The sequence below is a fragment of the Ursus americanus genome, chromosome 18 (assembly GCF_024610735.1).
Source record: "Ursus americanus isolate L20-20 chromosome 18, mUrsAme1.1.p, whole genome shotgun sequence".
NCBI classification, from domain to species: domain Eukaryota; kingdom Metazoa; phylum Chordata; class Mammalia; order Carnivora; family Ursidae; genus Ursus; species Ursus americanus.
The window spans coordinates 26,171,648-26,187,731 of record NC_142144.1 but is presented as its reverse complement, the minus strand read 5'-3'; the positions used below and the strand labels follow the sequence as shown (position 1 = coordinate 26,187,731).

General features: G+C 39.3%; 1 protein-coding gene across 1 annotated transcript in view; it reads left to right on the top strand.

Annotated features, from left to right (window-relative positions):
* SLC44A1 (solute carrier family 44 member 1) overlaps positions 1–15,683 on the top strand; it is a 188,953-nt gene extending 173,270 nt beyond the window's left edge. The window contains exon 16 of the mRNA XM_045780740.2: positions 14,806–15,683. Coding sequence (XP_045636696.1) covers positions 14,806–14,820 — 15 coding nt within the window. The 3' untranslated portion in view covers positions 14,821–15,683. The remainder of the gene's footprint in view (positions 1–14,805) is intronic.
* Positions 15,684–16,084: the final 401 nt, after the last annotated feature.

Below are 16,084 nucleotides of genomic sequence, written 5' to 3'. Positions count from 1 at the left end.
AATTTTAACTATATGCAATCAGTACTGCCTTAAGTAGCACTGAGCATCAGGTCCTCACTCTTGCTCTCCTCCCTCTGACCCCTTCACAGGGCAAAAAGTCCGCAGAGCTGAGGGGACATGGCCCCCCAAAGCCTACTTCCTTCCCCTGAGACCACACTGAAGAAACCCAGGCCCCTAGTACTCCCTCCTCCCAACAAGGCCTGAGTGGGTTTCTTCTCCAGATACCTCCTCCCAAAGGCGGATCCTGGCTGTGGCAGGTGGTGTGCTTGGAGCTTGGACTAGTGGGCTCAGGAGTCTACAGCAGAGTATCAGAAGCCCCTTCCAGTGTGGGCTGGAGCAAGGGATGGAAAAAGAATGGGAATAGGGTCTTCCATTTGTCCTCTTGCTTCTGACCCCATAAATGCTAGCAGCATCCTGGATGCAGTGTTTACTGCCATCCCCCAACTCCATTACATCTCGTATCCACCTGTTACTACCTCTACCCTACTCTAGACCCCGTCACTTCTTATTTAGACTGGTGCTGTGCTCCCCTACCTAGTTTCCTGTCTTACGCTCTTGTCCCCCAATCCCTTCTCCTACACAGAATAGGCAGGGCGAGCTTTCTCCAATATGAATCAGATCACGTACCTGCCACAGGGTGAGAATACAATACATACTCCCAGCCATGGCATCGATGCCCTCCAGCTTCTGCTGTCTCAGCCTCAGCGAGCGCCAGCCACGTCCATCATCTTTCCGTTTCCAGTGCTTGCTAAGAATTTTTCCACTTCAGGGGCGCCTGGGTGGCTTAGTGGTTAAGCGTCTGCCTTCGGCCCAGGGCGTGATCCCAGAGTCCTGGAATCGAGTCCCACGTCGGGCTCCTCCGCTGGGAGCTGCTTCTTCCTCTCCCACTCCCCCTGCTTGTGTTCCCTCTCTCGCTGGCTGTCTCTATCTCTGTCAAATAAATAAATAAAATCTTAAAAAAAAAAAAAAGAATTTTTTCCACTTCAGGGCCTTCAACTAGGCTGCCCTCTTGGTCTGGAAGGTACTTCCTCATCTTTCACATGCCATCCATGTCCTTCAAGTCCAGACTGATCCCTCCTTCCTCCCTTATTCCCTCAGACAGACCTTCTTCAACACCCTGTGTACCTCCACTATCTTCTCTTACCACCCTCTTCTTTTCCTTCACGGCTTTTTACCCCAATTCAGCCACTGCAGGTACTTCCGCTGTTTGTTTCATGCCTATTACCTCCATCCAGTTGTAATCATCACGTTCAATAACGTGCAGGCCAGAACGTTGTACTATGGAGTACATGTGTGCGATTAATTAACCTGTAAATGGAGTCCCATTCTGTCATAAAAATAATGTTTACCGGCATAGAAAGTTGCACAGGATGTAAATTGAAATGAAAAAAGCAGACTGTATAGTAATAGAATCCCATTTTTGTTTTTAAAAATGTGTATATATTCTACACATACGTTTGTGTGTGGTAAAAAGACCTGCAAGGTGCTACAGTGGTTTTCTGGGTTGCAGAATGGTAAGCGTAGTTTATTTTCGCTTATCTTTTAAATACTGAGTGTGTATTATCTTCATAATAAGAACGTATCTTAGTTTTTATAACTAAATAAAGACATTAGTATCCACCTGTACAGAAACTATCACAGTAAACTGACCTTTTTTTTTTTTTTTTTTTTTACAGATTTTATTTATTTATCTGACAGAGACAGCCAGCAAGAAAGGGAACACAAGCAGGGGGAGTGGGAGAGGAAGAAGCAGGCTCCTAGTGGAGGAGCCTGACGTGGGGCTCAATCCCAGAACGCCGGGATCACGCCCTGAGCCGAAGGCAGACACTTAATGACTGCACCACCCAGGCGCCCCCTGACCTTTTATTTGAAAGTAGATTAGATGCCCAGCATTATGGGAATATTGAGCCAGGGTATGGCACATCAATTTAATAAAATGGTAGGTCACCATTAAAAAATCATTGTGAAGGATGCCACAGCATGGAAAATGCTAATGAGATGATATTAACTTAGAAATTTAAAAAGTGGGCTGGGGTGCCTGCTTGGCTTGGGGGTTGAATGTCTGCCTTCCGTGCAGGTTGTGATCCAGGAGTCCTGGGATTGAGCCCCGCATCAGGCTCCCTGCTCAGCGGGGAGCCTGCTTCTCCCTCTCCCTCTAGCTGCAGCTCCCCATGCTTGTGCTCTCTCGCTCTCTCTCTGTCAAATAAATAAATAAGATCTTTTAAAAAAACTGAAAAAAAGAAATTTAAAAAGTAGGATGAAATGATAAAAATAATTTTTAAATGATGTTATCACTTCGCAGTGATAGAATTATGGTCATTTCTTTTGTTCAACAAACTCCCTGTAATATCATTTTCTACATTTCTACATTCTTGAACAATCTATGTCTGATCTCTTCTTGTTGCATATTAATTTTTTTGGTAAGAATATTTGTAGAATTTAGGCTTTCTGTATAAATGACCTCAAAATAAAATCTCCAATTCCCTGGGATGTGAAATGCATCACTAATTCCACAAGGTGGCAATATCATAGTCATTAAGCCACAGGAGGGAATTTGCTGCGTTACTCAGCGCATTGCACCATTCTGAACGTTATTTCTTCTTATCTGATCTTTGATTTACATTGACATTTACATTCCTTTGAAGTCCTAAAAATGTAATCTGTTTTGTGGTTTTTATTTTTAAATTATAAAGTAAATAATTCCCCTGACTGGGAGGATGTGAAAGTCTCTCTCTGCCCACACATTTTTGGTTCCTCACTACTTCTTTGCTTCCTAAGTCTTTCATTTTTTAAAATAACTATTAAATAATATGAACTGTTATTTCCTGAAAACATTTTATGAGCAAGTCATTGTTCTGGGTCCTTAGATACATTACCTCATTTACTCTTGCTGAGTGAGAGAGTGTGTATGTATCTGTCTATCTGTCTAATTCAGGGCATATTGAAAATAAAAGCTTACAGTAAATTAGATACATATTAAATAATTTCTATCCTCTGTTTTTCCTTAATATAAAATATGAGAATTATATTGTGTGTTATAAAAAATTCCTTGCAAACAGGACTAATAGATTGATAATCTTCTTTCATTTTATGTACTATATTTTCTTCAGTCTTTCTTCTATAATAAATTCAGCAGTTCCCTCTCAAAATTAAAGAATTATTAATAATGTTAAAACAATCACCTTTGTATAGAATCTTTATCTTTGTCCATTGTTAAGGATACATTCCCGGAACTTGAATGACTTATTAGGTAAAAAGAAATGAACTTTTAGAAGGCTCTTGTTAAGTTAAAGATTTAACCTAATGATCAAAGTAACACATTTTCCTTTCAATATATGTAGCAGCTATTTCCAGAAAAGAGAGAAAAATTATTCTGCATCCTCCTAATAAGAATTAAGTACTTTTATGATTTTGGTTTATTTCCTACTATATATTTATGTATCTATTATATTTATTCACATTTATGTCTCATTTCCACAGAGTTGATAATAAACATACACACATAGAAACTTTCATATCCTGTCCTTGCCATTTAACATTATATGCAGGTATGTATATATACACAAACGTATTTCAGATCATTCAATATTCTTCAGAAACATGATTTATAATAGTGGATTTATATTTCCTTATATTAATGTTTTATCATTAAACTTTTAGATTATGTATAATCTTTTGATTGTAGAGATGTATTTGTCATATTGCTGATTGGTTCCTTAAGATAGACTTCTGGAAATGGTACCACTAGATCAAAAGGTAAAGGTACTTCTTTATGAATGGTGATACATGTTGCCAAATTGCTCTCAAGAAAGGCTGTACCAATTTACTAAAGTAAATATTTACTAAGGTCTATGAATGTCCCCATTTTCCCACACCTGGCAGATACTCATAACACCATTCTCATTCACTTCTGATAACCCTAAAGCCAGAAGATGAATGACAGTCTCTTGTTTTTACTTGCACTTCTTTGCTAGTGAATCGAATATTTTGCATTCATTTATCAGCCCTTTATATTTCCTCTTCTGTAAATTCTCTGTTCAGGTCCTTTGCCAATTTTGCTCTTGAGATATCACTGCTTTCCTTACTGTTGGATAAAAGATTTTCATATATTAGGGATATTGGCACTCTTTCAGTCATACATCATCTAAAGTATTTTTCCTTATTTATAATTTGTCTTTTAATTTTGTTAGTGATATTTTATCTACAATTGGTTTAAATTTTTACGATAGACAAATTGATTTATTTTGTGTTGTTTTTCCAATTTTTTGTCCAAGTTTTTCCTTATTCTCCTAAATCAATAAAATACTTACCTAGATATTCTTCTATTTTTTTCCATTTTTTTCTTTTTAAAATTAATGTATGGTTTATGTTCTGTTTTAATGGTTTTATCTATCATTTTTCATATTTATTAATGGCTGGAAATAATTTTGTTATACAATATGAAATGAGGCCCATATTGAATATTTAACAAATTTCTACCCAGTCATTTATTGAATAATTCATCCCTTCCCCCACTGGTTTGTAAAGATGTTTTATCATATGCAGTAGACCCCTTAATATTTCCAGGAAGTGTAGTAGTAGCCAAGAGTTTGGACGTTGTGATCTCCCACATCTGGGTTCAGATTCTGGCTCTGCTATTTTTTTGGTTTGGAGGAAGTTACTTAGCTCATCAAATCCTACGTTTCCCCATCTATAAAAGAGGTAGTGTAGAGAGGACCCTGATATATGGCGCATACAGAGCATTTAGCGTGAGATGTATCACCTGGGAAACATTCTACAGACTACGTATTAGCTACTATGATTACGACTGTGATATGGGTAAAGTTATTCCATATTTTAATACATCTCAATGTTCTTGAATGCTGTAGAAAGCTTTAATGAGTTACTGGGAATCTGAAAAATGAGACAAAGCTACCTTTGTTGTAACCTGTAATGAGTTACTGGGAATTTGATTAAAAAATAAAACAAAGCCGCATTCACATCTCCACAGTGGATATTAGCTAGGCTCGCTCACAGCTGAGAAATGCACTTCCACAGCCACAGGGCACACAATTCATATTATGCAATAGAAGGAAGACCTGAATGATAAAAAAGCAAAACCAAAAATGGATTATCTCAAAACCTGGAGGGATTTGAGGGTAGTTTTCTGTATTACTTTAAGTTTTTTACAAAAATTATGTATGTTTAGGGAAGAGCAATAAAGAAGTTTCCATTGAAAAAACTGCACACCTGAACAAAGTTAGAGATGAATCATCACCGAGATTTAGAGCTCACTGCAAAAGGTAAAAACATCAAAGCTTAAATCTGTAAACGCAGAGAAGCCTTGTAGGAACTGTTGCAAGGCATATTTCTTGTTTCATCGATCTCTGGTTTCCTGTGTCAGTTTTGTTTATTGTAGTTTTAGATTGCACTTTCGTATCTGTGAAGCCAGTTCCCTCCTTAATCTTTATTTTGAAATTTTATTTAATAGCAACTCTTGCCCATTATTCTTCCAGATGAAATGCAGGTTCGTTTTTAAGCCTTTCCACCTGCCTACCTGCCATCTCCACTTGGATTTCTAACAAGCGTGGCAAATTTAACATTCCCAAACGAACTCTCCTCAGTAAACAGCCACTCTGCCCTTCCATTTGCTGAGAACAGAAACTGTGAATCATCCTTGACCATGCTTGTTCTCTCACGCCCTACACCCAGCCCATTAGCAAATCCTGTCAACTCTATTTTTCCATGGAGAGCCATAATACAATCATTCTCACCTCCTCCATTGCTGCTACCCTTTATTTCTTACCTGGAAAATGGCAACAGGTTCCTAACTCATCTTTCTGCTTCCAGCCTTGTCCCTCTACATTTTATTCTCAACACAAGAGTCAGAAGGATCCTTTTAAAATCTAAGTCAGATCTCTTCAGTCCTCTGCTCGAAACTCTCCAAAGGCTTGCCATCGCCCTCAGAATAAATTGAAAAAGTTTCGGAGTCCCAACATGATTCACCCTCCACCCAGTCCCACTGCTGCTCTCAAGTCATTACCTACCATTCTCCCTTCAATCACTGCGTTCCACCTGGAGACTTCCTCCTGCTTCTTGCTGTTCTTTGTACGACCAGGTATGTCTTAGGACTTTTGTACTTGCTTCCACATGTCTCATGTCCTCATTTGCCTCAGGTCTCAGTACAAATGTTACCTTATCAGTAAGGCCTTCCTTGAACTACTTACAGAAAATAGTAACCCCACCACCACATTCCCTGTCTGGTTAATATCCTTTATTTTTCCATATAGCATTCATTATCCTTTAATGTGTAAAATCAATTGGTAACAGTTTACTGTCAAAAAGGTCTCTGCAATTTTAATTAGAAGGCTATTAAATTTATAAATTCATTTGGAAAACATTAGTTTAAAAATAATTATCCTTCCCATTCAGAATTGCCCCTGAAAAGAGAGTGTAACTCTGACCAGTTCCAAGAGCCTCTCAGAGACAAATGGACAAATAAGACCCAAATTCCAGTCCATATGGTATGGCTAAAAGAATTTGAAGCCTGGTAAATTTTAAGCAGGTATAACTCCACATGTCCACCCCAGCACCCTCAAATTCATCTGATAAATATTTATTGAGTTCCTGTTCTCTACTGTGTACAATAAACCAGTCTTGATTGAGGACTTCTATTTCTGGCGTATTTCCAACTTTTTCCAAGGTTACCAAAAACAGTAAGTTGACTCTATTATCATTTTTCATAGGCTAACAACAGTTGAATGGTGGCTCTAGTTTTTGAACTGTTGCTTTATAGACCTTCTCTTTGTCAATTATTACCTTGTAGGCCAACTATCTCTTCAGACCACTCCTTGTTAGAAGTAATAAAACCTTATCATTTGTGTATAATAGAATGCCTGTTGTTCTATCTCACTTTGTCGAAGGTAGGTGGGGGGAGGCATCTGCAGGATTGAAGAAAACACCCAAAAGGATATCATGTTATTAATAGGGAAGGTATAAAGAGAAGGGGGCAGAGACAATGATTCTCTGGGCCTGGAAGTTTTGTCCAAAAGTTCTGTTGCAATGTGGTTTTCCAGAGCATCCAGAGTTGGATCCCAGAGATGATGGAGTAGCACGCGATAGTTTGTATCTGGTAATGTTCTATTATGATGACAGCTGGAACAAGAACCATAACTCTGAACTTTGGAACAAAGATGGTTTTCTGCTCAGCACAAGTTTTATTACAGTGCATTACAGCAAACCCAGAAAGACATCCCTGATTTTTTTTAAAAAGATTTAATGTATTTATTTATTTGTTTATTTGAGAGAGAGAGAGACAGACAGAGAGAGGACACACATGCGCACACCCATGAGCCAGGGGAGGGACAGAGGGAGAGAATCTCAAGCAGACTCCACTGAGACATGGGACTCCATCTCACAACCCTGAGATCATGACCTGAGCCAAAACCAAGAGTCAGACGCTTAACCAGCTGAGCCACCCAGGTGCCCCAAGACAGCCCTGATTTTTAGAAAAAAATTTTCCTTTTTAAGTTGCTTAAAGTTGAGCCTTACATTTGCCATTATAACAACTAAGAATTTCTGTTCATCAAAAGACACCATTAAGAGAGAAAAGACAAGCCACAGACTGGAAAAATGACATTTTTCAATACCCACTTGATAAAGGGTTCCTATCCAAAATTGATAAAGAACTTCTGCAAATGAGTAAGAAGAAAACAACCCAAATGGGTAAAAGACTTGAACAGGCACGTCCCGAAAGAAGATAGTCAAATGTTCAGTGAGCATGTAAAAGGATGCTTACCGTCTTCAGTTATCTAGGACATGCAAATTAAAATCACAGTGTGATACTACTACCCACCCACCAAAATGGCTGAAATTTAAGGTGGCGGCTAGGTTGTGGAGCAACTGAAACTCTCATTCACTGCTCATGGGAAAATAAATCAGCGCAAGCACATTGGAAACTTATTTGGCTATATTATTAAAGCTAAAAATAAATATATGTCCTAGGATCCAGCAAGTTCACTCCTGTATATGTGCTCAATGGAGGTGCATGCATAAGTGTGCCAAAAGATGTATTTAATAATCCTCATGGATGGGTGATTTATAAGAGCCAAAAACTGGAAGAAACTCTATGTCAAATATACTTCAATTTTAAAAAATAGTAAAGGGGCGCCTGGGTGGCTCAGTCAGTGAAGCGTCTGCCTTCAGCTCAGGTCATGATCCTGGGGTCCTGGGAGCGAGCCCCACATTGGGATCCCTGCTCCATGGGGAATCTGCTTCTTCCTCTCCCTCTGCCTGCTGTTCCACCCGCTGTGCTCTCTCTCTGTCAAATAAATAAAAATAAATGAAGTCTTCAAAAAAATATAACAAAAATTTTAAAATAGTAACTGGGAATAATTCATGTCCACAACAGTCAAACGGATTAATAAATTGTGGTATATTTAAACAATAGCATACGACACAGAAGTGAAAAAGAATGCGTTATAGCTAACTTGAAACAACATGAATAAATCATACAGATACAATATTGAGCACAAAGCTAGACACAAAAGAGTACATACAGTGTGACTTCATTTAACTCAAGTTTAAGAACAGGAAAACGTCATCTGTGGTAAAAGAGGACAGAATAATGGTTACTTTGTGGACTGTTTTGACTGAGATGGGGCATGAGGGAATCTTCCCAGTGCTGGAAATAGTCTGTATGTCAATCTGGACGTTACATGGATACATACGCATGTAAAAATGCATTAGCCATGTGTACTTAAAATTTGTGTACTTTATTGTATTTAAGTTGTAATTAAAATTTTTAAATGTATATTAAAAAATAAACTTTTCCAGACACCATCCTATATTCTGTGAAGTCAGACAACTGCCCCTTCTTATCCCCAGCAGACAGCTAGAGGGGTATTCTCTGAAGAGGGTACAATAGAATTTAAGGGGACATCAGAAGCAGGGCTACCTCGCTTAAATCAGGGGATTAATTGGAAGTCTGAATACTGGAAGAGAGGACCTGAGGCCTTCTTCCGCCTTATAGCTCCTGAAATTCGTAACTGGGCCTTTGCCCACTAAGTAGGAAATTGGAAAATTATTCTCTGGGGAATCTGACTGGGCCAAGGGAAAATACCTAAAGAAACTAACACGAGTTCTCCAAATAAAAGGCCCAGCCAGATCACCCTTAGTGAAGCACTTCAGTGATAAAATCTACCCACAAATAAAAGACTTCCAATAGTTTTTCATGCCCCATTCTTTTTTTTTTTAAGATTTTATTTATTTATTTGAGAGAGAGAGAGTGTGAGAGAGCACAAGCAGGGGGAGGGGCAGAGGGGAGAGGGAAAAGCAAACTTCTCACTGAGGAGGGAGCCTGATGCAGGGCAACCTCAGGATCCTGAGATCATGACCTGAGCCCAAGGCAGCTGCTTAACTGACTGAGCCACACAGGTGCCCCTCGTGCCCCATTCTTAAATAAGAATTGCCAGACCCTTGAAGCAAGTCTCTATGACAAGAGAGAGATCAAAACAAAGAGAAAACAACAAAAAATGACTTGGAGGAAGCAGAAGTAAGGTAGAAGAAAACATTTTAAAAAGTACTAAATTCAGGGGCTCTGGGGTGGCTCAGTCGGTTAAGCAGCCAACTCTTGATTTCCTCTCGGGTTGTGATCTCAGGGTCCTGGGATTGAGTTCCATGTTGGGCTCCATGCTCAGGGGGGAGTCTGCTTGAGGATTCTCTCTCTCCCTCTTCTTCTGCCCCTCCCACAGCACTCTCTCTCTCAAATAAATAAATATATTTTTTTAAAAAGTACTAAATTCAGATAGATAATAGAAAAGATTATATAGTGAAAATAAATTGTTATTTAAAAGAGGAAGATTCAGAGAAAAAGAGAATTCTTAAAAAGTAACAACAGAACAAAAATGTAGAACTCAGTAGAAGAGTTAAAAGATGAATTTGAGGGGCGCCTGGGTGGCACAGCGGTTAAGCGTCTGCCTTCGGCTCAGGGCGTGATCCCGGCGTTATGGGATCGAGCCCCACATCAGGCTCCTCCTCTATGAGGCTGCTTCTTCCTCTCCCACTCCCCCTGCTTGTGTTCCCTCTCTTGCTGGCTGTCTCTATCTCTGTCCAATAAATAAATAAAATCTTTAAAAAAAAAAAAAGATGAATTTGAGGAAATCTCTCAGAAAGTAGGGCAAAAACAAGGTGGAAAAGATAAAATTAGAGATTCATTCCAGGGGATTCAACATCCAAATTATAGGCACTCCAGAGAGGTTGCAGGGGAGGGCCCACTGGGAGGGAGGGAGGGAAGGAGAGCAAGGGAGAGGAGGGGAGGGGAAAAATGTTATACATAGAAAAAGGATCAAGAATCAGAATGACAATGGCTTTCTCAACAGAGCACTGGTAACTACAAAAAAATGGAAGGACACCTTCAAAATTCTGAAGGAAAATGGTTTCCGTTGTAGATTCTCCATCTATCCAAACTATGAAATAAATGTGAGGGTAAAATAAAGACATTTCAGATATGTAAGGAATTTACATGGGATCATAACAACCATACCAGATCATAACCAAAGACAATTGATCACTCTAAATGTTTTCTACACACACAAAAAAAATAATAATCATGATCAACTGTTTTTATTTTAAGGAGGTAGAAAGAGAAAAATTAAGTCAGAAGAAAGGATGATTAAAAAAATAATACATGAGAGTAAAATTTGAAACCATTTAAATTCACTTTTCATTCTACAAATATGTACCTAGTGTCTACTTTTTGCCAGCACTGTTTGGCTTTTATTGTTTGAGAGAGAGAGAGAGCACGCACAAGCAGGGGGGAGGGGCAATGGGAAAGGGAAAAGCAGACTCCCCGCTGATCAGGAAACCTGCTATGGGGCTCAATCCCAGGACCCCGAGATCATGACCTGAGCCAAAGGTAGCTGCTTAACCAACTGAGCCACCCAGGTGCCCCTTGTTAGCACTGTTTTAAATGTTTAGAGTACAGTGGTGAAAATAGACAAAAGTCTTTGCCCTTCTAAAGCACATTAGGGAAATGTTTAAATAATAATCATACATCCACTTAGTGAAATATTATGTAACTCTTAAAAATATATAGGAATACCAGAGACATAGGAAATATTTGTAATGTGAGGCAAAAAGAACGCAGGCTTGACCAAAGATAAAAGGGAAGTCATAAACCTGAAATAGGTATGCTACAATGGTGAAATGATGAATAAATTTTTCTTTTTGTAAATATTCACTTTAATTTTATCCTGGGTTTTTAAACGGACAAGGGAAACATCAAAAAGTTTTAAAGAACAGAACTGGTAAAAATCCTATGTTGGCTGTTTAAAATTCGATGCCTAGCATTTCATTTGGAAAGAGTTGCTGTCAAATATGTTTCTTATCTGAAATCTTTATAACTAATAGCTCCTTGCTAATAGGATACTATTTGCTAGTAGGGTACTAACAGATATGGCATTTAAGTTCAGGTGTCATCTAAAAAATGGTCCAACAAAGGGGTATTGTTTCTCTTCCTTAAGAGAGAGAATGGTAAATTACCCACTCCTGGTGGGAAAAATATGGCCATTTGGTGAGATGTTATCGTGAACGCTTTCTTTTTACTCCAGCTCTGCAGGGAAAAATGAGGGTATTGAAAGGAATGCAGATCCAATGTTAAATTGGAGGCTAGAAAGAGCAGTGAAACTTTGCCTATTAATTAGCTCTATGAGCTAATGAGCTCTATGAGCAAGGTGAATAGGCTCCCTAAAACTGAACCAGAGAAAAGTCACCGGCAGCTTTAAGGCAGCTGATACCATGGTTTTCCATCAAGGACACTCTAATATTCCTGGCCGGTGAGGGAATAGTACCAGCGGTGATGTTACTGAGCTACTTTATATATGGTGGTAGTGAGAGCTTACTTTTGCATCATGTGTTTGTAGCAAACACGAGACTTCAGGAAATCTTGAATGAGATCCCGTGTACACAACTGCTGTATCCTCTATAGGAAGAAAACTTTCTTGGATCAGCTAATTAGATCTAGTCTTGGACATGAAATCTGGGCTCCCAAGGGATCTGACATAAAGGGAAAATTCAGGGAGTCTTGAAATGAATGTTATAATCATGTTTCGGGATGAGTTAGAGGCTATGAGTTTTTTCGTGTCCAAGGGCAGTAGGAAAGATAATGATTGCATCAAAGTGTCATATAAAATCTTATTCAATCAGGCTACACACATTATAAAGAGATATCATGTCTTTTTATTGGTTCAGAAAAGAAATATAGACAGAGTGGCATTAATAAAACAAATGTGATAAAATGTAAATAATTACAAATCTTGGTGAAGGTGATACAGGAGCTCTTTCTCTTCTTTGCAACTTTTCTAGAAGTCTAAAATTATTTCGAAATAAAAAGCTACTAAAAAGAGAGGAAATTCCTAGTTTGCTAAGAGTTTTAAATCATGAATGAATGTTGAATTTTATCAAATTCCTTTTCTGTATCTATAATGATGAATACATACATTTTCTTTTATGCTATTAATTGGCTATATAGTGAGATTTTAGTGTTAAACCAACTTCGACTGCTTGAAATAAACACACATTTTATGTTTAAAAAAAGATTACACACATTATTTATATTTGGCTTCTTAAACATTATTTTGCTGTCTTAAAATAGGAGGAAAGCTAACTGTAACATAGTCTCTTGGATGGGATCCTGGGATAGAAAAGGACATTAAAGAAAATTAATGAAATCTGAATAAAGTGTAAAGTTTAATTAATTACTATATACCAATATGGGTTCATTAGTTTTAACAAATGTACACAGTGATATGAGATAGAAACAGTAGGGAAACAGGGCATGGGGTTTATGGGAACTCTCTGTATCATTTCTGCAACTTTTCTGTAAATCTAAAACTGTTCTAAAATTAAAAAGTGCATTTAAATTAAAAAAATACAAGCAAAAACTTTTATCTCAATTTCAGACAAATTACAGCTTTGGCCTGAGCCTAGTGTTCCGGCCACAAGACGGTAACCTAAGCATCCATCACTTTCAGATGTCAGTCTAATCACAGCTTCTGTTAGTTTCAGTGGCAGGAAAAAAAATCTTGAAAGTTGAACCTGCAAATCAAAATATGTAAAACCATAAAACGTGGACCTGATGAGACAGCCAAATTTAGAAGAGGTGTTCTGGAGCCTAGGAAAGCATTGTCATTTTTTGAGTGAGAAATTGATACAGTGAGAACAGTGACTAAGGGATTTATTCTTTTTTTTTTTAAAGATTTTATTTATTTATTTGACAGAGATAGAGACAGCCAGCGAGAGAGGGAACACAAGCAGGGGGAGTGGGAGAGGAAGAAGCAGGCTCCCAGCGGAGGAGACTGACGTGGGGCTCGATCCCAGAACGCCGGGATCACACCCTGAGCCGAAGGCAGATGCTTAACGACTGAGCCACCCAGGCGCCCCTAAGGGATTTATTCTATCAGCACTTTGCAAAATGCATTGACGATGGGGAGACATCTGCGGCAGGGGATCAGCAAAAAGGCAGTAATTGGCATGTGAAACAAAGGTCTCAAGACGAAAACCCTAAAATGAAATGTAGGGCAAGGGTTTCATGCGATGTTATTCTTAGTGCTACATACAACCTGTGTTAGGCGCCTGGGGACAAGTAGGGCCAATGGGGGAGATGTGTATCAAGGCGATCTTAGCCTGGCTCCACTGCACGTTTGAATCCCAGAACTGCTGTATGTCCCCTTGTTCAAGTCCAAACTCTCCTGGTGTCTTGTCACCTCTGCTTGTCCTTGCAGCCGCCCGGTGCTTGTTTGATAGTCGAGCTGGAGTCAATGCTTCTTTTCTATTTTTAACCCATCCTAATAGGTTTTTAAAAACTTTTTATTTGGAAAATATTTCAAACGTAGAAAAGCTGCAGGGATAAGAATGGTACACAGAACACTACAGACTCTTGTTACACCTATTGTTCAACATCTCTCTCTCTATATATATATATCTATATATAATATTGGGTGTACATATATATATATATATATATATATACATATATATATGGATGTGTGTACAGCCAATATTTTTGAACCACTGGAGAATAATTTGCATACATCATGTCCCTTTAGTCCTAATGATTTCATTGTGTATTTCCTAAGAATAAGGATATCTTTTTATAAAACCACAGTATATCGTTGTCAACAATGGTACACTTTACTCAGTCACCATTTCTTGAATTGAACCGAACAATAGGAACACCCATTATCCTGGTTTGACCTGTCCTACTGCTGAGTCACAGAAGAGAGAAATCCAAAGTCTCATTTGAATTTCAGGTGTGGGTCTTTGAGAGTGCCACAGATGTGGATTTTTCAGATTCCTTTTGAATTTGACTCATGATGTGTTCGAATCCATTGTTCAGCTATTCTAAAAACATCTTTTTCAAAGGATAATGCTGGTACCGATATTGGTGGACATTCATTATCATTCAGGCCGTGCTCTGAGCACTTTATATTAATGCACTTAATTCTCACAACTGTAAAGGAACATACATGACAATCTTCGTTTTCTACAGGGGGAAACGTAGGCACAGAAGTTAAATAACTAGACCCCAAGTATACAGCTGATGAGGGCACAAAATCAAGATTTGAATTCAGGCTCTTCTCTTATTTGTTAATGTGTGTGTGTGTGTGTGTGTGTGTGTGTGTGTGTGTGTGTGTGTGTAGCCTTCTTACATTTCACAGCGTCTTCTCTAAAGATGACCCCTGCTATTTCTTGTTATTGATCGATTCTCCTGGTGTCGTGTTCCCCTAGGAGAGAAGCATTCATTTTCTTGATGTGTTTATTTTTCAGCTGAAGCGAAGGTGACCGGTCCCATGAGCCCGGAAGAGGGAACTCAGAAGAGCCTGTTGACACGAGGCTCTCCCACTCACCAGCTGCTGAGAGCGTGTGGATGAAGAGCTGGATCTCATTACTTCACTGGAAGCGTGCGACCACGTTGCCCAACCACCAACAGCCAAGTGGCTTTGGCGCAGTGGGGCTGCCTCGTAAATGATTCATCGGAGTATTTGATACAACTCCATCTCGCAGCAGTGTCTTCAAAGTCAGCTTTGCCTTCTTATCTAGCCCCGTGTATGTTTGTGCGCTCGCTGCGGCTCCCTCCAGCGCAGCTATTGGCCTGAAGGCTGGATCCACAATGGAATTCTCTTCCTTCGGGCTATTTATAGAGCCAGTGTGGGTTCATAACTATGTATTGAATGCCTGTTCCTTGCCAGTCGGTAGGCTGGATGCTTGAAAACATTTCATCGTCACAAAAATCCTGGGTTGCACCTCCTTTCTCCATTTTGCCTCCGAAGAAACAGAGAGGCTCAGAGAGGTCGTGCGCTCTGTGTCAGATCAGACAGCTGGCGGAGACAGGGCTCGATCTAGATCCCTCACTTGAACACGCTGCTTTACCTGTCACTACTGTAGGGATAATTAGCCCATCGTATCATCACCTGTACTCCTCTCATAACTAGAGCCCGGGATGGGGCTATCTGTGTATGGGAAATGTCTGAGACGGAGCGTCAGGGAGGATTGAGAGGCACTTGAATAATCATGGAATTATTTTCTAAGAAAAATAACACGATGCGCTTTTAGGTCAAAGGTTGATAAACTATGGCCTGTGAGTCCAATCCAGCCCCCAACCTATTTTTGTAAATAAAGTTTTGTGGGAACACAGCCATGTCCAATCCTGTGTGTTGTCTGTGACTGCTTTCTCTCTACAGTGGCTTAGTTGCATAGTTGTGGCAGAGCTCCTATGGCCTGCAAAGCCTAAAATATTGACTCTCTGGGTGTTTCCAGAAAAAGTTAGCTGATCCCTCTTTTAGGTGACTTAGGAAGAAAGCCAACAGTTTTCATTAAGGCCAAGTTATTATATTTTCCATTGGACTGAAAAACTACTTAAAGATTTGTAATGCTGAGATAATCACTGTATTCTAATGGTGGTGGTGGTGGTGGCAGAGTCGGGATGGGGGGTTTGGGGATCTAACCTGGGAAGGTTAAGGGACAGGGACTAGAAGGGAGACATCTGGGCCTCTGGGTCCCCAGTCAACTCCTCACCCCAGACTTATCCCACTCATGTCCTTCCTAT